Genomic DNA, 23,701 nt, shown 5'->3' with positions numbered 1-23,701 from the left:
GCACAGAGAGCCAGAGGAACCAGAGGGATGGGGACCCTCGAGCCGTGCCCGTGTGGGGAACTCCCCTCAGCAAAGTCCATCTGACAGCTCTGCCCTAGCAGCACTCACAGCCTGCAGACAAGCTGCTCATGTGAGATAATATCTGAGACAGCAGAGATGAAAGGAGGGCAGAATGAAACCCAAGAAAAGCCCTTTTGGCGACTGAAGTAAGAAAGCGCCGCGTCAAGCGGGATTTTCCTTGGTCTCCCTGCAGCAGCTTGTCGCAGTTGAGCAGTGGGAAGTGCGAGCCCTCTGCCCGGGCTCCTGTTTCCTCTTTTGCAGCAGTGAGAGCAGGGCCGTGGCACAGCGAGGAGCTGCACAGCGCTGATAAGGCAGCCCTGCCTCAGGGCCAGCAGGGCAGGATTCCACTGCAGCTCCTCCGGCTTTCCAGGCAGCCTCAGCTCTCACAGCACGAGGAGCAGGAGCATCAGGAATTCCTGGCACCTCCAGAGTGGCACAGGAAAGGTGTTCCCAGAGTCAGGGAATGCTTTGGCTTGGAGGGGCTCAGGGACCACCTCATTCCATGGGCAGGGACACCTTCCAGCAGAGCAGGCTGTCCCAGGCCCATCCAGCCTGGCCTTGCACACTGAATTTCACCCTGGGGTTTTCTCCCTCAACAGGATTAGTTGTTTCTCCCAGCCCTTCTTTCTCCAACAACCTCGTGGCCTCAGGAGGATGCCCAGGATATGGAAAGGCAGTGGGGTACCAATGGCAGGATGGTTTTGTGTTAGAGAAGTGACTTTTTGCTCTTGCCCTGCAAGTTCAAGCCCCCAGAGCTACGGAAACTTGAGGTGAGAGCTCCCCCAGTTCACAGCCACAGCGGTGCTTCAACACATAAACCACAAAAAGAGGGTGGTAAAAGCAGATTCCAAACACCAGTAACAAGTGCATGAATTACAGACAGGTGCTTTAGCAGAATTAAAAAGAAGGTGGCACTCCAAAACTAAAAAAGCCACTGCTGCCACCCATCCCACATCACGCCTCAGTGACTGTGCCAGGACTTCCCTTTCCTGCCCCCAGCTCTGCCTCTCCTTGTTGCCCCACCAGCACCACCATCCTCGGCACCACTGCCCCTGAAGGGTCAGAGCACAGAGGCAGAGCAGGAGCAAAGAGGATCCAGCCTCAGAAATGTTCTGCATAGAGGGAGCTTTCAAGAGAAAATTAAATTTCATTATTTAAATAAAAATCTCCCACATTCTACATCTCGAGTCTGTACCTGATTCAGGTGGAACACAACAAATGCATCATTCCCAAGTCCCCAAGCCCCAGCCTCCCATATTTGACCATTTCTCATTTGTTATACAGAAAACAAAACACAATTCCCTCTTTATTGTATCAAAGAGCTTTTTAAAAGGCAATCTTTATTTAAATACAGACAAAACCTGTACCCTCACCAGCCCTTGACAATTCCTCAGTGTAATAATGGAAGTTAATCCAGCAGCAAGAACCACCTCAATTTCAAAACCCTCACCAAGGCAAGTGCTGAGCTCTGGCCCAAGGAGCCTCCCAGCTGTGATGCCCAGGAACTCTGCACGAGGAGGCCTCAAAAAACAAATTTAAGGCTCTGCTCAGGCAGATCTCTGGGAGAATAAGTAGTGAATTTTCCAACTTGGAGAAGTTTTAAGCACAGTTTCTCAACAATGGGCACTGGGTTTGTGACTAATTAAAAAAGAATGTCATTGAAGTGCTGTGTAAGACATAGATGAAGTTTTCTCAGTCAAATGAAACAGTGACATTTCTGAGGTACACATACAAAAATTCAGATGCACAGGTTTCTTTCTTTGAGAGGATATTCAAGGTCTCTAAGGCAAAATTATTTTCACTTGCAGCAGCACTGTCACATTTAATTGCAATGTGGATATTCCTTAAAACTATTAGGAATTCACTTTGAGGTCCCACTTGTTAAGATAAATTCAGAAGAGGATGAGATGAAGTCTGACTTTAACACGAGAACTAGAAGACCATTTCTTGAATTCATCTAAACAACTGAAAATCCTGTTTGAATTCTTATGGCACAACTCAGAATTGCAGGCCTACTCGGCCAAGAAACAAAAACCACAAAGAATTCACCAAAACCCCAGACTGAAGGATACAAACCAGAGCTTTACAAATAATGAATTGTGGCTGAAGGCAGCTTAAGGCTTTGTTAAAGTTTCTACACCAAGTTCTGCTGCTCTTTGCGTGATCTCTTCTCTGCCAGAGTTCAGAGGGATTGCACAGACACAACACAGAGCAGAACTGGCTCCTTCTGAGCAGGACACAGTCCCATTATCACGTGTGTGATTCCAGGCAGGGGAGCAAGCTTAGCCCTTCCTGCCAGGATCATTTCATCCTCATACATCATACATCCTCCTTCAGTACAATTAGAGACGACTTACAAAAATTAAACCACGCACGCTAATAAAAAAATTAGCGTGGGGTGCAAAGTCTCGATATTTGCTATTTCCTGCCAGGCGTGACAGAATCCCAGCGCCGCAGAGCTGCCTCAGTCCGTGGTGGATCTCCTGTACCAGAACCGGGCCCGGTAGTCGTCGCTGCAGGTCATGAAGCCAGGGTTGGTGGGCGAGTGCACGATGCAGCGCACGATGCTGTTGTGGCCCAGCGACAGCAGGTTCCTGCGCTCGGCCGTGCGCGAGTCCCAGCAGCACAGGCTGATGGTGCGCTCGTCGGGCAGCAGCACGTAATCCTCCGTGTGGTTGAACACAGCCTGGGTCCTGTGCACCTGGCGCCCGCTCAGACCTGCACCTGAGCACACACGGGCAGCGGGGGTTAGGAGACTTCATACATGTATGTTATGGATGTATTTTATACACACACGGCACAATGGGGGTTAGGAGACTTCATACATGTGTGTCATGGATATATTTTATACACACACGGCACAGCGGGGGTTAGGAGCTTTCATACATGTGTGTCATGGATGTGTTTTATACACACATGGCACAATGGGGGTTAGGAGCTTTCATACGTGTGTGTTATGGATGTATTTATACACACACGGCACAGCGGGGGCATTAGGAGATTTCATACATGTGTCATGGATGTATTTTGTACACACACAGCACAATAGGGGTGTTAGGAGCTTTCATACACATGTGTCACAGACATGTTTTATACACACACAGCACAATAGGGGAGTTAGGAGTTTTCACACGTGTGTCACAGACATGTTCTATACACACACAGCACAGCGGGGGCGTTAGGAGTTTTCACACATGTGTGTCACAGACATGTTCTATACACACACAGCACAATGGGGGCGTTAGGAGTTTTCACACGTGTGTCACAGACATGTTCTATACACACACAGCACAACGGGGGCGTTAGGAGTTTTCATAGCTATGTGTCACGGATGTATTTTATGAAAAATCCTTTCTCCTGAGAAGCTGAGAGGAGAAATTAATTCAGAAATGAAATATAAATAGTGATTATCCACTGCTGTGGAATGCGACAGGTGCATCTTTGATTGGTCTCATGTGGTTGTTTTTAATTAATGGCCAATCACACTCAGCTGGCTCAGACTCTCTGTGAGTCACAAGATTTTATCATTCCTTTCTATTCCTTGCTAGCCTTCTGATGAAATCCTTTCTTCTATTCTTTTAGTAGAGTTTTAATACATCATTCTCTTTTAATATAATACATCATCCTCTTTTAATATAATACATCATTCTCTTTTAATATAATATATATCATAAAATAATAAACCAGCCTTCTGAAACATGGAGTCAAGATTCTCATCTCTTCCCTCGTCCTGGGACCCCTATGAACACCACCACATCTGTGAGTCATTTTCCCTAAGCATCAATTTTCTATCAATTTTCTCTGCTGTTCAACCACTTCCACAAGCAACAGGTGGTGCAATAACAAATATTCTTTGGTAGTTGTATCACAGGACCAGAAAGATTTGGGTCCAGCCTGAGCCCCATCCCCACCTTGTCACCAGAGCACCGAGTGCCATCTCCAGGTGTTCCCTGGATACCTCCATACCTCCCTGGGCAGCCCCTGACCACCCTTTCCAGGGGGAAATTCCTCCTGCTACCCATGTATATATGCTAAAATTCCTAAGGGGACAGAAGGAATACCTTCTCCAGCTGTGCCATGTCCAATCCTTTACCTAGGAGTATTTCTGCCTGATATTTCTGCATGAGGCTTTCAGCTGTGACCAAGGAGAGGAGAACCCAGAGAGCCTGACAATCCTTGAGGACCTTTCAGTGTGTTTCTCACACAGCACAGGCAGTATGAGCTGCCTTGGCCATGCCCTCAGACCATGAGTGTTTCCCACAGACCCTCCTGGGATCCTGCAGGTTTCCCGGGAAGATGCTGCTCCCTGCTGGCTGCTCCCAGCAGAGCTGACTGCAAACAGGGACCTGCAAACCCCAAAAGCTGACACACACCATTTCCATTTCCAGCATCTTTTGTGCTCCTACTGCTTAAGCACCTCAGTGCTTGACCCCAAAGCCTCTCACACAGCTGCTGTCACATGCAAAGCTTCCACAGCCTTCATTATTCCCTAAATCCTGCTGAGATCCAGGCATGGCACTGTCAGAGTACCTTGCACACAACTGCATCCCTGGGGAAAAATACACGAAAAAGGGAACAAACCAGCTGCAGGTACATTTCAGAGCACTGCCATGGCTACAGAGCCATACAGAGTTAATGGTTAAATCAATTGCCCTGAAGTAGCCTCAGTGTTTCTTATTTTTCCCCAATTCAATGATACCTTCCCTACAGAATAATGGAGTGGAAAATGATGTCAGAAAATTCTCCAAAATCTACTCAGACTGAAATATTTGTACACTGATACAGAGAAGCTTCAAGCTTCTCTTCTGGAATTGGTCTAATGGAAATATTTTTAAAATTCCTGGGCAATTTATTCTCAAAGCAGCAGTTTCTCCATTGCCTTTAGGAATTATTACTTTCTGACAATATTTCCAGCCCTGCCACAGCTGGAAAAGAAGGTGTCTGGAAGGTCACCTGCCACATACCTGTGTATTTCACCAGCGTCCGCCCAGTGGATATCTCCCAGAGCTTTGCCACAGAGTCTTTCCCACTGGACAAAATATACTTGGAATTTTTGGAAAAAATAGCAGAACAGACTTCAGCTCCATCGTGTGCCTTCTCAAAGGTGGTGATGCAGCGGTTGGAGACCCCATCCCAGAGTTTGATGCAGCCATCCTTGCTGCCTGTCACGTACATGTTGGCGCTGGCGTTGTAGTTGACGGAGCAGATGGCGTCCGTGTGCTGGTCCTGGGGGTTGCAGGACACGAAGCACTGGAAGGTGTTGATGTCGTACAGACGAAGGGTTGGGTGCTGGGTCCCCACCAGGATGAAATCCCCAGAAGGGTGGAAAGAAATGGAGCGTAACATCTCTGCTTCCTGTGGGGTTACAAACACACGGCGGGGTGAGGAGGGGAAAAGGTCAGCTGGAAGGGTTGGTGCTGGTAAAGTGCTAAAAAACCTTCTGGAATTATCAGCACAAAATGGAAAATGTTTCCTGTGGGATTGAAATGACAGGCTGCTCCTGGCTGCACTGTTTCTGTCCTAGAGCAGCCTGCAGTGCCCCTTTATTTTAGGATATCACCCTCCCCAAGCCCAACACCTAATGCCAAATGCTCCTCCAAATCACAGATAACAGAACTGACTTCCAAGTCAATTCAGATTAGAGTTGGTCTAATGAATAAAAAGCTGGCAGGTTCTATTCTTAAATACAAGTGTCCATGATGCACAGAATTAAGACACAATCTCTGTAAGCTCTGCAAATGCTGTGCCTGTGTGCTCCTGCACCCCTGATCACCTGAGGCACAGCTCAGCCCACACCACCTCAGCACTCAGACATCTGAGCTGTGCCTGCTCTGAGCAGTGTCTCACCTGGATGTACTTGAAGGCTCTTTTGGCAGAAGGCTTTGAATAATCAAACAATTTAAGTGTGTAGTCCCTTGAGCCAGAAGCCAGGATCTGTTCTGTTGGGTGGAAAGCCAAACACGTCACCTCATCCACGTGATCGTACAGAGTCCGGATCACCGGGTGGTTCTCCATGTTCTGCTGGGCTGTCTCATTCATCATCACCTACAAACAACATTCAACATGTTGCTGCTCTTGGAAAATAAAGCAGCTTTCTGACAGGAAAAGTAGGTTTTAGGCTTGCCAGAGTGGCTGAACAGCAGCTCCTCTCTGACACAAGCAGGCACACAATCTGTTCCCTTGGTTATCTGAAGGCCCTTTATATGTCAACAAATAAGATCCTTGTGTCTTTATGAAGGTCAAAACAACTTGGCTCAAGGACAAACTACTTCAGTAGCAGACAACTGGTGCAAGAAAACATCACCTTCATAAACAGCCCAAAGCAAAACACTGACTGCTGGGAAGAATCAAGAGAAGCTGCACCAAACCTGCAGCTCTCTGCTGAGAATCTGGTGTGCTCTGTGCAAAAAGTCTCACTTTTCATTGCCACCTGATAACTGCCTTGGAGAAAGATAAAGCAAAGCAATGTGTGAAACAGTTCTGAAATACCCAGAGAAAACACAGGTGGCCAGGGGGGCTGCAAGGCCACAGGTGGGTTTTACATGAACTGTGCTCAGACATTACAGCCACCATCGGCACCCAGCAGAAGCCACTGCTGGCTCAGCTCTCTCCCTGCTGCCAGGGGTGACACCATGTCCTTGCTCTGGTTCTTCCTCCTTCAAAGGGACTTTATGAGCAGCTGCTGAAGTAGGGAATATGCTGAGACAGGTATTTAGTCCAACCCATGGAGGCAGCCACAAGGTACAGATATGAAATGGAGAGAACTCCCAAAAGTGATTACAATCCATTATCCCAATGGGCATAGCATGAATGGGATTCCAATTGATTACAACTCTCATTATCCCAATGGGCATGGCATGGACAGGATGCCAAAAGTGATTACAACCCATTATCCCAATGGACATGGCATGGACAGGATTTCAATTGATTACAACTCATTATTTCAATGGGCACGGCATGGACACAATTCCCAGCCTGGTACAAGCCCTCACCTCGATGGGCACGGCATGAACACAATTCCCAGCCTGGTACAACCCCTCACCTCGATGGGCATGGCATGAACACAATTCCTATCATGGTACAAGCCCTCACCTCGATGGGCATGGCGCTCTTGGCCAGCATCCTCTCGGTGTCCAGGATCTTGATGGAGGCGTCGGCCGAGCCCGTGGCTATCAGCTGCCCGTCCCTGCTGTAGGTGGCCACGCGGCAGGGTCCCTTGTGGGATGTCACATAGCAGGTCTCGTACTCAGAGGCCTCAGGGGACATGGTCTGCACGTCAGCATCGAACTCCAGGTCGATGCCGGTGCCCGGCGCCACGGTGTCCGAGCGGCCGATGGCGTACTGCACGGCACTGTCATCGTTCTCCATGCCTGGGGACAGCAGGGTGGCACTCAGCACTGCTCCTGGGAAAGGCAGCCCTGGGGCGAGAGCTGAGCTGGCAGAGCGGGTTGGGTCCTACAGCTCTGGGCTGGAGCAGGCACAGCTCCTCACGAGCTCTGGGAGTGCCCCAGTGAGGACTGGGAAGTGCTGATCAATGCTCTGGGAATACCCCAGTGAGGACTGGGAAGTGCTGATCAATGCTCTGGGAGTGCCCCAGTGAGGACTGGGAAAGGCTGATCAATGCTCTGGGAATACCCCAGTGAGGACTGGGAAGTGCTCATCAATGGTCTGGGAATACCCCAGTAAGGACTGGGAAAGGCTGATCAATGCTCTGGGAATACCCCAGTGAGGACTGGGAAAGGCTGATCAATGCTCTGGGAATACCCCAGTAAGGACTGGGAAGTGCTGATCAATGCTCTGGGAATACCCCAGTCAGGATTAGGAAGGGCCGATCAATCAATGCTCTGGGAATTTATCAGATTGGGAAGTGCTGATAAATGCACTGACCATCAGTCACAGGCCTCTGGTCACAGAGGAGCAACAAGCCCCAACCCAAGTATAAAACCCAAAGTATTTACTGATTCTTTTCCTATTTAATTACTCTGAAGCCAAACTATCCCTGCACTGCAAGGGAAAAGCTTGCTGGTGTCCAAGCCCACTTCCCAGACTTTTATCTTTATTTCCAGGATGCAGCTACAGACCAGAGTTCAGCACTGGAAGAGGCAATAGGGCAGATACAAGAGTTTTCAGCCCAGTGGTGATCTTTTTGCTTCTTTCATGTCTAGAATTTGCATTTCAAACAGACACAAAGCTTCACAGATTCATACCCTCAGAACTCAGCTAGTTCAGGCAGCAGAACCAGTTGAGTTACACATGGTGTCATGGCCAGAGCTCTTCCAGGACTTGGCCAGCCTGTTCCAAGAGCAGCTCAGGGGTTCCCCTGTTCTCCCCACAATGTGGCACTTCCAGAGGAAGCACAGGGAGAAAACAGGTGACAGCCCTGCTGAGACCCCAGAGTGTGCAGCTGTTCCCTGGGGACTGATCTATAAAAGCCAGCAAAGATTGCCAATGGAAGGACTTGCTCCCTCTCCAACACTGTCAGGAACAGCCAGATTGGAATTATTTCTTTCTGAAGTCAGCAGAACTGTGAGGGTGTGATCTTCCCTCAGATCTGGGGGCTCAGTGACCTCATTCACTGGGATGTTTTGAGAAGACACCCAGAATCCTGAGTGTCCTTAGAGGAGTCCAAACAGATCTGGGCAGCACTCAGGGATCTGGTTTGTTGGTAATGAAACAGGAATGCCCTTCAAACCCCACAGAGGCCAAGGCTGTACCAGATGTACAAGTGCTGTGCTATTACCAGACACCACCTTTGCATCAAAGGTGTCTTTGCAGTGACACCAACCTCTTAATGCACTGGGGAATTAGAAACTAGACTTTTATGTCAGCTTTTGATTCCAGCTTACCTAACTTAATTAGGTGCAGCAGTTGTTCAGAGGGTGCACACACAGACTGTGGTTTGATCTCATTTATCAAGCCATTGGCAATGTTGATGTATCCATCATAGAGCAGCTGGCTAATTATCAGTTTGTAAAGTTGCTGGCGGTCTTTCAAACTGACTTTTGTCCTATACATTGTGAGCAGGGACTGCCTTGGGGGGGCCTGGAATGAAGAACAGAAATCACATACAAGAGAGTTGCATGAAACCACCAGAACCTTGGAACAAACCTCAGGGCAGGCACTAAATACTGCTGTGGTTTTGGTGGAGAGCAGAGATGGGGAGAGGAAAGTGTGGAGAAAGAGGAGGGAAAAGGGAGAGAAAGAAGAGGAAAGGGTGAGGAAAAGGGAGCAGGGGGAGGAAGAAGCAGGAGGAAATGGAGGAAAAGGACAGGAAAAGAAGGGAGATGGGGAGGAAGACAGGGAAGAAGAGAGGGAAGAAAAGAGGAAAAAGAGAGAGGAGAAAAGAGAGGAAAATGAGAGAAAAAGGGGGAGGTAAGAGGGAGGAAAAGAGGGGGGAAAGGGAAGAAAAAACCTGTTGCGCTTGTTTTCTGTGTCAATGCAAACCTGGCCCACACAGCGAGGCGGGCCGTGCTGAGCGGAGCAGAGCCGGCAGCATGTGCCAGCGGAGCCGCCGGTGCTGCCGGCGGGCCCGGGCTCCGATGGATGGATGCACGGGGCGCGCAGGACAGCACAGCACAGCCCAGCGCCGCGCCGCGCCGGGCCCGCCGCCCGCCCCGCGCCCTCCCCGCCCTCCCGCTGGCGCGGAGGGGCCGCGGCCCCGCGCGCGCGGTGCCGGAGCCGCGGGCGGGCGGCCCCGGCGGTGCCGGTACGTACCGAGCCTTCCTTCTGCCGCCCGCGCTCTGCCCCTAAGATGGCGGCGGGAGCGCGGAGCGCATCGAGCGGCGGCGGCGGCAGCGGCGGGGGCGGCCGGGCTCGCAGGACGCTCCTCCGCGAAGGCTGCTGCATCGAGCGCCCGCACATCGATGGGAGGCGGCTCTTGGGGGGGGCGACACAACGGGGCGGCGTCACGTGAGCGCCACACCCCCCGCGTCACGTGCGGGAGGCGGGAGCCCCCCGGGATGGGGGACGGGGGGGAGACCGCGGGGACCCCGGTCCCGTTTTGGGGACCCCGACCCCGCTTTGGGGGCCTCGATCCCGTTTTGGGGACCCCCATCCTCAACCCCGCTCCAGGGACACCGACGCCGCTTTGGGGACCCCCATCCCCAACCCCACTTTGAGGGGCCTTGATCCCCGTTCCCGCTCTGGGGGTCCCGATCCCCGACCCCGCTTTGTGGACCCCGATCCCTATTCCGCCCCCCTCGCCGCGCTGGCGATCCCGGGGTCCTTCTCGCCGTTCCCCCTTCCGGGGGTCCTGGGGGCCCCTCTCGCCATTTCGCCCCTTCCGGGGGTCCCTTCTCTCCATTCCGGCCCCTGCGGGGGTCCCGCTCCCCATTCTCCTTTCCAGGGATCCCGGGGGTCGCTCTCCCCATTCGTCCCCTTCCGGGGATCCCGAGGGTCCATCCACGTTCCCCTTCCGGGGGCAGCGGGGCCCTGGCGGACGCCGCAGAGCCGCGCTCGGGGCGGGACCGCGGGCGGGGGAGCGGCGCTGGCCCGGCCCCCAGCGGGCGCGGGGGGAGCCCGGGGCTTCTTTTGTGTCGCAGCGGCAAAGCTCCGGAGCGCCGCTTCCGCCAGACCCCGGATCCCAAACACGGCGACGTGAACGGGCTGGGAATGAAGCGGCTGGCGCTGCTGCCCGGCCCGGCCCCGTCCCCAGGCAAACCGTCCCCTCCCCGAGTGCTACTCACGTCAGCCTCGAGAAAGGGCAGCCGGAGCGGGCGCGGGTCGAGCAGCGGGGCTGCCATGCTCCCCATGCCCCGGGGCAGCTGTCGTCTGTCACACGCTGCAGCGACACGGCGACCCGACATCTTCTTTTTACCTATCCTGAACCACTTGTAAACACCAACACACACAACCAGGCTCTCCTTCGCTCTTGTTTTCAGCACCGCGGAGACACTGAAAAGTTCCCTTGGATCGCAGTTCTTCGCAAGCCCCGAGCGCCGGCTGGAGTTTCCTCGCTCCGCGGCGCCTCGCAGGGACCCGCGGGCTCCGGGCAGGCAGCGCCTCACGCCGCGCTCGCTGCGCTGCTCGCGGGCCGCGTTCGCTGACCGGCCGCGCTCCCGCTGTCCCGGCGTCCCCTCGGGAGCCGCGCGGCTCTGGGCGCTGCCGGGGGCTGCGGTGCGAGGGGTCCGGCCCGGGCGGTGCCTTGGCGCTTGGCGCTCGGCCCGCAGCGCTGGCGGCACGTGGCGCTGCCCGGGGCCGCTCGGCCGGGACGCACCGGGAGGCTCCGGCCCTGCTCGGCCCGTCCGGGGGGGCACCCACACAATGGCCCCGCTCGCGCTCGGCCCCACGCGCGGTGGCAGCAGCGCCGCTCCCCGGTCTGGCCCGGGGGTGGACAGGGGTGTCTCGGGGGGAGTCTGGCGGCAGCGGGACTGACCTGGCGGCGCTCCCGGGCGCGGAGCGGAGCGGAGGCGGCGGCGGCCACAGGTGGGAGCGCGGCGCGTTACGCGATTTGCGTAGCGGAAGCGGCAGCTCGGCCGGCGGGAAGTGCGCGGGCGGCGCGCGCCGGGGGGAGCGGCGCTACGCAAAGTGCGTAACGCGCCGCGCGGCGACAACGCCGGCCGAGGGGCGGGCGCGGCGCGTGCGCCCCTCGCGGCGCGGCGGAGCGCGTCCGGCAGCCAATGGGCGGGCGGGCCGCCTCCGGGATGAGCCAATCAGCGTGCGCGGGCCGGGGGAGCGCGGCCAATGGCGGGCGGCGGGGGTTTAAAGGGGTATTTAAGGCGCGGCAGTTTGAATTCAAACAGCTCCGGCGGCCCTGAGGCGGCGGCGGCTCCGCGGGAGCGTGGGGCGGGCAGGGGGAATCGATCCCGGCCCACTGTCGATAACGAGTGGTCATCGATAAGGGACCCGGAATACCTGTGCTCCGCTCACCGAGCCCCTGTCGCCCTCAGCCCGAGCCGCACGGGCCGCTCCCGCTCTGGCGCTATGGACAGGAACATGAAGGAGAACCACGCCGCGTACCCAGGCCGCGCTGCCAAGGTAAGGTGTGAAATACGCGGTTTGTGTGCCTCTTCCTGAGAGCTTCCTCTGCTGCATCCTTGGTCTCCATGCCTGGGAGTTTGCCATTAAAATTCTGGTCTGTTCAAGGGGTGGTCTTTAGTTTTTACTTTTTGGGTTTGTTTTTCCCTGTTTCATATTAATTACAGGTTTCAAACTAGTAATTTGTCTTTCAGTAGCTTTCACCTAGAGAAAACAACCCATAGCTGATTTTTAAAAATTACTGTTAATGTTAGCATATCTTATATGGGGAAATCTTCTTTATATTGTAAGTATTTAAGAGCCCTTAAAGAGAAAGTGCATGTGTATAATCAAATTGTTTTAGATACAGTTTCTAAAAGCAAGCACTGTGCAAATGTTACTATGGATACACATGTGCAGCAGTGCTCAAGATCACCCTGATTTTTGTCTTTTTTTTCCATTTAGAAATACAGACACTGTCTGACTAGTTTATATAAAACTAAATAGGCCCGGTAAGTTTTTGGAATAGCATAAGCAAAATTTCCTTTTAATTAACTACTCAATGCATGTTTTTTAGTGTTTCTGTTGAAGTGCTTTTGTGTGGGTTTGCCATCCTGAGTGGGGCTGCGAAGGTTCTGCTGTGCTGCTGCACAATTAACACGTTCTCCTTTCTCTCTGAAGGTCACCAATCCCATCGGGGATGCCCCCAAACGTGTCCCTGTGTCACAGCACTCAGCCCAGAGCCGCTCACTCACCAGTGGAGCTCCGGCCCGAGTTCTGTGTCCTGCAAACTTCGCCCAGAGAGTCCCTGTGCAGCCCCAAAAACCTGCACTGACAGCCCAAAAACCATCCAGCAACAAAACAGTGCAGCAGCCCCGGCCCAAAGCGCCCCAGCAGGCCGCTGTGAGACCTCAGGCTGCCAGCAAGAGCAGTGAGAAACCTCCACAGGCTGCAGCACCTGGTAATTGTGAGGGTGAGCCCAGCTGTGACACTCAGGATGCTCCTAAAGCTGCTGCTGATCCAGGGATGGTCCTGGAGGGAAGTTCTTGGTGGTGCCCCCAAACAGAAGAGCAGCATGTGGTTCACTTTGGGTGTTGCTGCACCATCCCTGTGAATTTATCTCTGAATTAAGCAGTTAGAGCCAATATGGTGTTAAAAACTTCCAGGTGCTCAGCAGCCAGATGGGAGTTAATGTAATTTGCATTGAGACCTCACAGGTTCTCCAAGATTCATGCACAAGGATACTTTTGTTTGGGGAGGGGAAAGAATTCATGGGTTTTTATGCTCAGAAAGCTCTTTAAGTTGCATTTTGCCAGGGCTGTTTGTTTCCCAGCAGTCAGCTGTGCTAGGTTGCTTAAATTGTCATGGAAAGGATTCTAAAAGCTGCCCCAGATGATGCTCAGGGGTTAGAGGTGTTCCCATGGGTCTGGTTCATGAATTGATTTCCTTCTCTGTACACAGCACAGAATCCTGAAGGAGAAGACACCTCAAAACAGAAAACTGAAGAGACCAAGAAGACAAGTGAAGAGACTAAAAAGTAAGTTCTGTGCCTAACCTCTAGATAACTGAGCCCTGCTGGAGCTCCTTTGCTCTGGAGCCTGGTGACCCCCACACTGCAGGCACACACAAGGAAAGCAGCCTTTGACCTGGTAATTGCCAGGAGCAAGGACTTGCTGTAATCTAAAGAAAACTTTGGGCTAAATGCAGAGTAGCTCTGCATTTAGAGAGAGAGCACTGATAGCTCTGCCCCAATCACGAGATGTGCTCCTGAAAACAAAACCTCCTTCATCTGGGCAGGAGGCTGCAGGCTAACTTGGGATGAAGCTGGGTTTGTTTATGGCAACTTTAGGTTGTTTTGCCATGCCCTGGTGATGCATCTGGGTTAGGAGTATCTAAAGAGCCCAGCTTGGTAAACAGTCTTCATTTTGTTCTAGTGTGGTTGGTGCAGTGTCTGCAGAAGCCTCAGGAGGGAAGAAAATAGCTTTCAGAACTTCCTTTTGAAATCTCAATGCCTTCATTCTCTTGGTGTTTTCATAAAGACTAAAATCTAGTTTAGAGCACCTAACATCTCTTGACCAGGAATGTTGTAAACTGTAAATCTGAGTCAAAGCCAACACAACTCCAACTTTTAACTTTCCTCTTGCAGAAGACAATGGTCTCTTGATGATTTTGAAATTGGTCGTCCTCTGGGGAAAGGAAAATTTGGGAATGTGTACCTGGCACGTGAAAAACAGAGCAAATTCATTCTTGCACTGAAAGTGCTCTTTAAAACACAGCTTGAGGAGGCTGGTGTGGAGCATCAGCTGCGAAGAGAAGTGGAAATACAGTCTCACCTTAGGTAAGGTTTAGTGGCTATTTACTCTGTTTTGTTTGCATGCAAATAAACAAAGTAACCTTCATTATGATAAGATTTCTTTACGATAAAATTTTGTGTGTTGTGAACTGAAGGAACATGGATGAGCTGAAATTCCTGTGCTTGCCTTGGAAGTGGGGGGAGCAGGACAGGGAAATTAAAGGTTTTGGACAAACACCTGGTTCAGAAGAACACTGAAATCTCTTTGCAGGCACCCCAACATTCTCAGATTATATGGCTACTTCCATGATGTGACAAGAGTCTACCTGATCCTGGAGCATGCACCTCGTGGGGAGGTCTACAGGGAGCTCCAGAGGCTCACCAAGTTTGATGAGCAAAGAACTGCTACTGTAGGTTGTTCCAGCTTCCTCTCCATTCCTCTTGTGTCTGGGATCTCTGCAGGACAGAGCCAGCCCTTCTGTTCTGGGGGAACTGAGATTCCTTAGCTGCTGGTTGGCATCTGGGCAGGGAATCATTGGGGAGACTTAGGGCTGTGCAGGAATTTATGTTCAGAATTGTTTAATGTTGCAAGGCAAAGCCTGTATTACCAGGCTTCAAGGGTTAAGGAATAATTGCTTTAACTTAAAATTATAATTATGGGTCAAAAAGGCTGTGCTGCAGCCAGATAAACTCAGGTGACAGTATCTTAAAGATTGTGGCTTAAAGGCTGTTCTTTCTGCACCCAGTACATCACAGAACTGGCAGATGCCCTCTCGTACTGTCACTCCAAGCGTGTGATCCACAGGGACATCAAGCCAGAGAACTTGCTGCTGGGATCCAATGGAGAGTTAAAAATTGCTGACTTTGGGTGGTCTGTGCATGCTCCATCCTCCAGGTGAGAATTCACTCTCTTGTGCACTGAAATCCTTCTGTAGAGTCAGTTTTGTCACACAGCTGTGGAAGGGAGGTACGTGGGAGCTTCTTGAAACCCTGGGGAAATGCTGCTGTGACAAAGGGCCTGACAGGCACCTGGTGTGACAGAGGGTTGTTATCCTGGGTTTTAGTTCAAACCTTGCTGACCCTCAGAGGAACGTTGGTGTAGGGTTACCGTGGTCTCTGAGATGGCAAACCTGCACTTGGACTCAAACATTATTCTGGCAATTTGGTTATTTCTGAGACAGTGGGAAATTGCCCCCTAGAAGGGAGGAACAGGTTTGTGGGATGAAGAAAGGAGCTAGGACTGACTGATTGCAGGGACTGAGATATTTCAGGAGAAGTAGAAATTGCCCTGCTGGCTTTTCTTTCCCAGCTGTTCTGGGTGGTGCTGAGGTGCAGATGATTACCAGCATTACTTCTTATCTGGCTCTTGAAATATATCCTCTAATTATCTTAATCAATAATTAACTTGGACTTTTCTTCAGGAGAACAACTCTCTGTGGGACACTTGACTACCTACCTCCTGAAATGATTGAGGGAAGAACACATGATGAAAAGGTGGATATTTGGAGCCTGGGAGTTCTGTGCTATGAGTTCCTTGTAGGGAAACCACCTTTTGAAACCAAAACCTATCAAGAAACCTACAGAGCTATTTCCAGGGTAAGTGCCAGTGCTTATCTGGATTAGCTGGGCCATGCTTTTAGTTCTAGAAAGGTTTCAGCAAACTCTGAAGCATAATGAAGACAAACACAAGAATATACAAATACTTTCACAAGCAGTGAGAAGCTTGTATGGGGTTATAATGAAATTATTTTAGCAATAGGCAGAAAGTGCACAGCTTACAAGGCTGGCACAGCTTTCAAGGGGTAACTTGAGTAAAGCCCTTTGGTTCTATCATTTGGTTATTGCTAAAGAACTTTTGCATCATTTTTAATGTCCTTTTTTCCTTAGGTGGAATTCAAGTTTCCTCCATTTGTAACAGAAGGTGCAAGGGATTTAATTTCCAAGCTGCTGAAGCACAACCCCTTCCATCGGCTGCCCCTGAAGGATGTGCTGCTCCATCCCTGGATCACAGCAAACTCCACCAAGACTCCCACCAGCAGGAAGAGTGATGGTGCTGCCCCCTCCAAAACATAGCTTGAGGAGGGTGGCTTGTGGGATGGACAAGAGGAGCCCTGTACTGTGACTACTGTAATGCTTACAATAGGAAAAGCAGGTCTTGGAATTAGTGGCAATTGGGATGCAAATCCTTGGGTTGGCTGGTGTCTTAAACTCAAATTGCAGCATAAAATTATTTGACTTTTCTCTGGAGTTTGTGGAGTATTTCATGTACTTGAAACCAGTTCCATGTGGGCCAGTTTGCTGGGGTAAGTATGAAGCTGTTGGAGGCTCTTGTGCTGAAATGGTTGTTGTTCCACCACGAGGAAGTTGTTCTGGCTTATGGAACAGTGCAATATCCTGGAGATGCCTGCTCCTCCCTCCCTGGGCTGCTCAGGGTGTAACCTGTGGTGTAACCTGAAACTGAGCTGAATGCCTTTTTCAAGTGTTCCAAAAATGATGTGGCAATTGGTTTTGTCTCTAGTTTTAAATGTGAGCACTCAATTTGTAAAATAAAGACTTGTTATACTGCATCCAGCAGGGTGAGCTTCCTTGTGGCACTGCTTGGTCAGCACCAGCACAGCTGAGCTGCTGCTCCCAGGGGTGAATTCCCAAAGTAGAATTCCCACCTCTGTCAGAAGGGAAGCTCAAAGTGCTGGTGCCACACAGTCATTGGCCATCCCACAGCCTCAATTTAGGGGTGCAAGGTAAGTACCAAATGTGCTGCTACTTCACCTGCTTGGTTTATTGAGAGCTTGGCCTGCTCTGTCCTTTTTCCAATTAATTTATCCAAACATTTTCCAGCCCTTTCTCTCAGAAGTACTTTCAGATTATGTTGGGTAACAGCAAATAGCAAGACCAGATGTTTATAGGACACTCCTTAAAATGCACCAAGGGTCAGGCCCCTTGCCACCAAAATCGATGCCAACTCTTTTCCAGGAAAACACTTAAATCAAACTAAGAGAAAGCAATTTATTGTCTTTTCAGAATAAGACTTTGCTATTTTACAAACAGTTTTAAAAAATGATCCTTCTACAAGCAAGGATTCCAGAATTCAAAATATATTCTCAAATTAATTTAAAATATACTTTGCAAAAATCTTCATCTAAACAAACTGCCAGTAGTTTATACAACCACAAAAGTAATCAGAATTCTGGCCACAATTTATATGAAGCTGCTTCTTTACAGAAGAAAACTCTAGTGCTGGGTGCCTTCTACTGGCTTGTAAATGATTTTATTGTTTTAAATGATTTCGTATGATTTTGAAAAAACTTTGAATATTCCTTCCTTATTACATTTAAGACAAAGCATCTTTCTCAGAAATTATTCTAACTGAAGTAAACAAGGCTGCCTCGGAGTTATTTTGGAATTCTTATCCTTGATCCATATGAAACCTGGGCATTTCTGGGGGGGAAGGAGTTAAGGTGCAATTTATTGTTCTGGCTGAGGGGAGGCAAGAGGCTGCTGTTCTTCCCTCAGCCAGCTCTTATCAAAACTCCACCCTTTCTTCCTCTATTCACTAAATTTTAGCAAAACTAGAAAGCTATTTTGGAGTATTTTCCTGCTATTTTACTTAAATCAGAGTTTTGCATAATCAGATCTGTCAGAGCCACCTTGGGGAGAGTGCAAGCACAGAGAGAACTCAGAAAAGAGCAGCCAGCAGGTCCCAAAGAGCCCCAGCTCTTGCTCAGGCTCTCACAGCAGCACAGGCCTGAGCCCAAACCCAGGCCTACCTCAGTGTGATAATAATTTATCAGTTGTAGGATCAGGCTGCAGCTTTAGTGGAATGTGGATATCCACTCCTGTAACTACATTCTAACACCACAGTGTCCCCCCCATAAGGAAAGGCAAAGCCCCCTCATTGCTACATTCACCAGTCTCAGCCCAAAGCACAGGAATTCTTCCTGGGAAGCTGGGATTTGGAATGTTTGCAGTTAAAAAGTGTTTCCAGCACAAAGCCAGATCTCAATCTATTAAAAACCCCCAGCTCCTTTCTGCCCTGATGCTGTTTGGAGTATGTTCACACGGGTAATTCTGGTTACACTGATTCCAGTAGGCTCAGGGTTTCTTCTGAGTCTATAGACATTTAAAAACAAAGGGACTTTAGTAAAGCTGGCTCCCAGCCAGCACATTTTCAAACAATAAAATCTTGGACTATGGAAGCAATACACATAGTTTCAGAACAGTACTTCACCTATTGTGCCTAAACCAATTATGACTGCAATAATTTTTCATGTGGGTGCTCCTACTGAAGTCAGTTCAGTGCCTGTGTTGTACTGCAAGAAGGGCTATAACAAAAGCCTCGTCTAACAAAAGAAACACCCACCTGCTACTTTAGATTCCAATACCTACCCTTATCAAGAGAAGTACCCAGCTAGTGAGATTTTGTTTATTCTGCTAGCAAGAGCCTCAGTTTCTCAGCTACACAGCAATAAATGAAAGCTATGACTGTTTTTAAAAGAAAAAAAAAGGCTCAAAAGCTGGCTTATAAAGACCCAGAACTGTGCTCACTGTCAAGCATTTATATTCCCATTTGAACAGGTTTGTCATAAGAATAAGCAGCAAAAGGGACAGGAGACAAGGACAGCACTTTTCAGTGACATTTACCTGAAGGAACAAGTGAGAAACCAAGATGAGATCGACCTGAACCCAGAGCAGTCTTTGAAAGAAACGTTTGCCCTGCAGAGCTGGGTGGCTGCCCCGGAGAGCAGGGCAGGGGCTCAGGGGCTGGAGGCAGGGGGTTTGAAGAGGCCGGCCTTGCGGCAGGCGCGCACCACGAAGGGCACGGACACCACGGTGATGCTGATGCGCACGGGGGCGAAGAGCTTGTGCACAGCATAGGCCAGCACGAAGGTGCTGGTGCCAGCTGCCATCCGGGACTGCAGAGAGGCCTCGCTGAAACCCAGCTTCAGCAGCACTGCGCTCATGTCCACGCCGCTGCAGAGACAGAGGTGCTGCTTTAGGTTAGCATGAAAAATACAAAACTACAAACTGCTGGGGGTTTGCTCATAAAGGCTCGTGTGTCACGGCTCTACTCAGCCTTCAGAGATGAAGTTTCTCTGCAGTGATTCTTAAAGAGTTACTGTGAAGTAACTTAAGTGAAGTTTGCAGAGAGGAGATGCTGCTTTAGGTTAGGACTAAAAATATGAACTGCTGGGGCTTTGCTCACAAGGGTTCATGTGTCACGGTTCTACTCAGCCTTTGGAGATGGAGCTTCTCTGCAGTGATTCTTAAAGAGTTACTGTGAATCTATATTACACTTAGCAGAAATTATGAAAGAAGTGTCTTGCACACAGAATGATTTGGGAAGACAAACTCACTTCTGCTCCTCCCCATCAGCACAGCAGATGCTGTGGCAGAGCCCATGAGCACTGTGCTCAGGTCCATGCTGCTGCAGAGACGCTGCTTTAGGTTAGGATTAAACATATAAACTGCTGGAGGTTTGTTCACAAAGCTTCACATGTCACATTCCTACTCAGCCTTTAGAGATGAAGTTTCTCTGCAAAGTGATTTTTAAAGAGTTACTGTGAATCTGTGTTGGAATTTCATCTTCCCAAATTTATATTAAACTATATTCTGCGTCCTGGGGAAATGTATCATCTAAGCACAAACCACCTGAGGTATCTGCTGGTAGGGCTTAGTGTTACAAAATGATAAATTGTCTAAAATCTACCAATTGAAGGAGGTGTTAAGGAGCTCAAATAGGCATTATCCACCAAATTCATTAATACAGACATAGCAGATTTCATCAGGGATTCAACCATACCTGAAGGAAAAAAAATGTTGTCACCCTGTGCCACAGTGTAGTAAACAGGAGAAATGAGGCATTCACCTATTCCCACTGGAGTCAGGAATGAGCAGCAGGGAATGTTTGGGGCAGTAACACGTTCCCGTCTCCTCAGCTGGAATACCTTGTGTAACATGCATTCCAACAAAGCCACACACAATTCCCCACCTGACTCCTGTATTGTCACTCTAATCTTCTTCCAGTGGCTGTTATTTTCTGCACTTCAACTGCACAAACTGTGTTCAACACCCTGAAAAATACCTTTATCTCTAAGCCCCAGAGAACTTTTGCATGGCTCTATCTCCCCAGACCAAACAAGAACTAAAGCTATCTGCAGAACAAATACATTTTCTGCCTGGTCAGTTATGGTGGTGCTGTGCCTGCTGTTTTCCCTGCTGATGAACCTGTGCAAAATGTCCATGTACAACTCTGCTGTCTCATGCCTGATGGGAGATCAGGTCCATTTATGGACCCATCCATACTCAAAATGCAGGAGGGAAGGTCCAACAGGCATGAAGTGCCTGTCTCCTGTCAGGGATGAGCACAATGGTAAATGTATTTTACTTTTACCACTATCTAGAGATGACAGACAGCTGTACAAACCTCACCTTGACACAGCCAGGTAGAAGATTCCCAGAGATACTAAGGAAATTCCAACATGGAAGGAAACTCCTACAGCCCCATACTCTTTAAAAACTTGCTTCAGCTGCTGGGATTTGTTGAGTTTCTTGTTTTCAGCACTGGGATCAGCGGCTGCATTTTTGAGGGGTTCAGCTGCATCCTAAAAAGAAAACAATTAGAAGTATTTGTTAGCATAAAGCAAAGATCATATTACAGTTAGCTGAAATTATGAAAGAAGTGTTTTGCACACAGAGTGATTTGGGAAGACAGAAACTCACTTCTGCTCCTGCACATCAGCACAGCAGATGCTGTGGCAGAGCCCAGACAAGCTCCCTTCTCCCACCTATTCCTGTCAAAGGAATGCACTGACCTTGGTGTAAATTCTTACACAATTCAGGTTTCATAATTCAAACCAGATTATTTGATCCCAATGTGTGCCAAGGCACGCCCAGGCAGCGGCTGGAGCCATGAGACTGAGGTGTGAGAGCTATTTGCTTCCACCCACTGCCCAGCTTCACCCAGTGACTCCCCGGAGCACAGCTCTTTGTTCCAGGGGCACTGCAAGCCCACCTGGTACCGCTTCACAACAGCTCCCCGATGGAAGAGATCCAATGTTTAAGCTCCTTTAAATCACCCTTAATGGATGAGCTGATCAAAGGGAGAACTGCAAGTGTTGACAGCCACAAGTAACTCTGTTGCTACGGTGTAGGGAACAACTGCAGGGACATGCCGGGGCTGGTGTGGAGCGCCCAACTGCACTGAAAATATTTGTCACAGCAGAAGTCATTGATAGATTTCTATTTGGGTACCTTTCAAGTGCAGAACTTTGTACTAAGCCATATCCCAAAGCAACCTGAAAAGAAATCAAAGGAGGGCAGTTGTGTGGGAAACTCCCCATGCTCGCCAGAGAAGAAATACTGACAGGAAGAAAACATTTCCACAAAAACCTCAGGATTTGTCTCTAATTAGTCGGGAAACATTAGAGAAGTCCTTTCTTTCCAGCTGAGCTCAGCAGCAGTTGTGGCAATGTGACACCACCACAGGACAGGTAGAGCCACCAGGTGCCTGCCACCACTGTCCCACTGTGGTTTCAAGGCATACAAACCCGAAGAAAAATATTCTTGATTAATTATTGCACTTGCTAAGAGTGTAAATTAGCATACAAGACAGTCTTATAACCCTCAAGGCAAGCACACCACCCGCCCAAACCCTAACCCCACATTTGTTTGCTGTTTTTATCTTTTGTAATTATTTGTGTAACTTCGTATTTCATTTTGACAGGAAGTCATACAAACACAGAAACAGGAAGTTGTGTAGCTTAGCTTATCCTGATTCTTGTCGTTTTAAAACTTTAGATTTTTCTTTTGTGACGCATGAGCTCTGGGTCTTTGGGATGGATCATAAGGACTGAAAAATTGTTTGTTCTCATCTTTCAAGTCCATTCCAATTCCCCTGTATTCACAGGCTCACACACCAGGAATGGTATTGAAGCAAAACATTAAAAAAGAACCATTTCAAGAGATATTATTTGGAGTACCCAGGGCAGTCACGTAGGGAATAATGCCCAGCTTAGCAAGTAAAGCCGCTGCCAATTTCCATGTCACTCTGCGACAACATTTCAGCTAAAAAGCCGATTTTATTCGCATCATTCAGGCGATTCAAAGCATGAAAACACATCTAGAACACCCCGTGACCCTTCACAACGAGGCAGCAGAAACCACGCTGCAAATTACACTGCAGACATTAAAGCTCACACTGCCAACGTGCCCACCAGCAGGTGCGAACCAGCTCCCACAGAAACACGATAAACACGATTTATTGATCCCATGGGTGCTGGGAGAGGGGATTGAGGTTAAAAACACTGAAACACACCCCAAAAAGCTGAGGAGCAGGGTGAGATCGGGGCGTGCAGCGCCGCCGGGCAGGCGGCCCCTCAGCCCTCACGTACCTTGGCGCGGGCGCGGCGCGGGCCCGGCCCCGGCGGCAGCGCGGCCCAGGCGGGGCAGGGGGAGCGGGGCAGGCGGAGCGGCGACAGCAGCGGCGACAGCAGCGGGGACGGCCGGCACAGGCGGTACATGGCGGCACCGCCGGCACACGGCAGCGGCCCGGCCCCCCGAGCGGCGTGACGGGCCGGGCACACGCCCCGACCGCCTCCTTAAAGTCGCAGCGTTCGCGTTGTGAGGCGCGGATGTCGTGTGGCACAGCGGGTTCGTCCCGGCCGTGGCCAGCCCGGCATTGGACTCCTCAGGGATGCGGCAGTCACGGCTCCTCTTGGCAGCCTGTGTTAGGGCCTCACCGCCAATTGTTTCGTCCTAATATCCAGTCTAATCCTTCCCTCTTTCATTTTGAAGTCATGTCCTCTCATCATGTCACTCCAAGCACTTATAAATGGTCACAGAGCTACAGAGCTGTAACAGAGCCCGAGTTGGGCTGCACCCACAAAGATGATCCAGTTCAGCTCCAGGTTCTGCACAGAACGCCCCAACATTCCCCAATAAACGAGAGGGATTCTTCCTCAGGAACTGCAGTGACAGGGCGAGGGGGGATGGCTTCGAATGTAGAGGAGGGAAATTCACAGCCCAACAATCCCAACAATCCCATCTGGGCATCCCTGGCAGCGCTGTCTGAATGTGCACCTTGGGCCGTGCCCATTCCCTGGGGAGCCTGGGCAGTGCCCAGCATCTCTGGGTGAAGAACCTTTCCCAAAATCCAGCCTAACCCTCCCTGGCACAGCTCCAGCCCTTCCCTGGGTCCAGTCACAGCAGCTTGCACTTGGCCTTGCTGAATGAACTTCACCAGGTTCGCAGTCTCACCTCTGAAGCCTGTCCAGGTCCCTCTGGATGCCATCCATTCCTCTAAGACCATCCGACACAGCTGGGAGCTGGCACAAGCTTGCCTTCACAACTGTGGTCACAAGGGTTTGTTTCATCCCTGCATTTTTCTGAAATGCA

General features: G+C 50.1%; 3 protein-coding genes across 4 annotated transcripts; 1 reads left to right on the top strand and 2 right to left on the bottom strand.

The window, feature by feature from the left end:
• Positions 1–2,393: 2,393 nt before the first annotated feature.
• Positions 2,394–11,096, bottom strand: CSTF1 (cleavage stimulation factor subunit 1). Of its 2 annotated transcripts, XM_058036520.1 has the most exons (7): positions 10,746–11,096; positions 9,775–9,936; positions 8,907–9,102; positions 7,153–7,430; positions 5,908–6,105; positions 5,025–5,415; positions 2,394–2,784 (listed from the first exon to the last, which is right to left on the bottom strand). In XM_058036520.1, exons 1-7 carry the CDS (start codon positions 10,863–10,865, stop codon positions 2,525–2,527), a joined length of 1,605 nt encoding a protein of 534 aa, XP_057892503.1. In that variant the 5' UTR covers positions 10,866–11,096; the 3' UTR covers positions 2,394–2,524. The 2 variants fall into 2 exon arrangements, with proteins under 2 accessions (XP_057892503.1, XP_057892504.1); XM_058036521.1 differs by lacking the exon at positions 9,775–9,936.
• Positions 11,097–11,970: 874 nt separating this feature from the next.
• Positions 11,971–16,875, top strand: AURKA (aurora kinase A). The gene is made up of 8 exons (XM_058036279.1): positions 11,971–12,036; positions 12,697–12,976; positions 13,477–13,552; positions 14,162–14,353; positions 14,580–14,718; positions 15,055–15,203; positions 15,730–15,904; positions 16,196–16,875. Exons 1-8 carry the CDS (start codon positions 11,983–11,985, stop codon positions 16,379–16,381), a joined length of 1,251 nt encoding a protein of 416 aa, XP_057892262.1. The 5' UTR covers positions 11,971–11,982; the 3' UTR covers positions 16,382–16,875.
• A 1,329-nt stretch (positions 16,876–18,204) lies between these two features.
• Positions 18,205–22,827, bottom strand: FAM210B (family with sequence similarity 210 member B). The gene is made up of 3 exons (XM_058036317.1): positions 22,699–22,827; positions 20,738–20,910; positions 18,205–19,279 (listed from the first exon to the last, which is right to left on the bottom strand). Exons 1-3 carry the CDS (start codon positions 22,825–22,827, stop codon positions 19,063–19,065), a joined length of 519 nt encoding a protein of 172 aa, XP_057892300.1. The 3' UTR covers positions 18,205–19,062.
• Positions 22,828–23,701: the final 874 nt, after the last annotated feature.

The sequence above is a fragment of the Melospiza georgiana genome, chromosome 17, assembly GCF_028018845.1.
Source record: "Melospiza georgiana isolate bMelGeo1 chromosome 17, bMelGeo1.pri, whole genome shotgun sequence".
Classification (NCBI taxonomy): domain Eukaryota; kingdom Metazoa; phylum Chordata; class Aves; order Passeriformes; family Passerellidae; genus Melospiza; species Melospiza georgiana.
The sequence above is the reverse complement of the archived record's forward strand: the minus strand, read 5'-3'. Positions and strand labels throughout refer to the sequence as shown.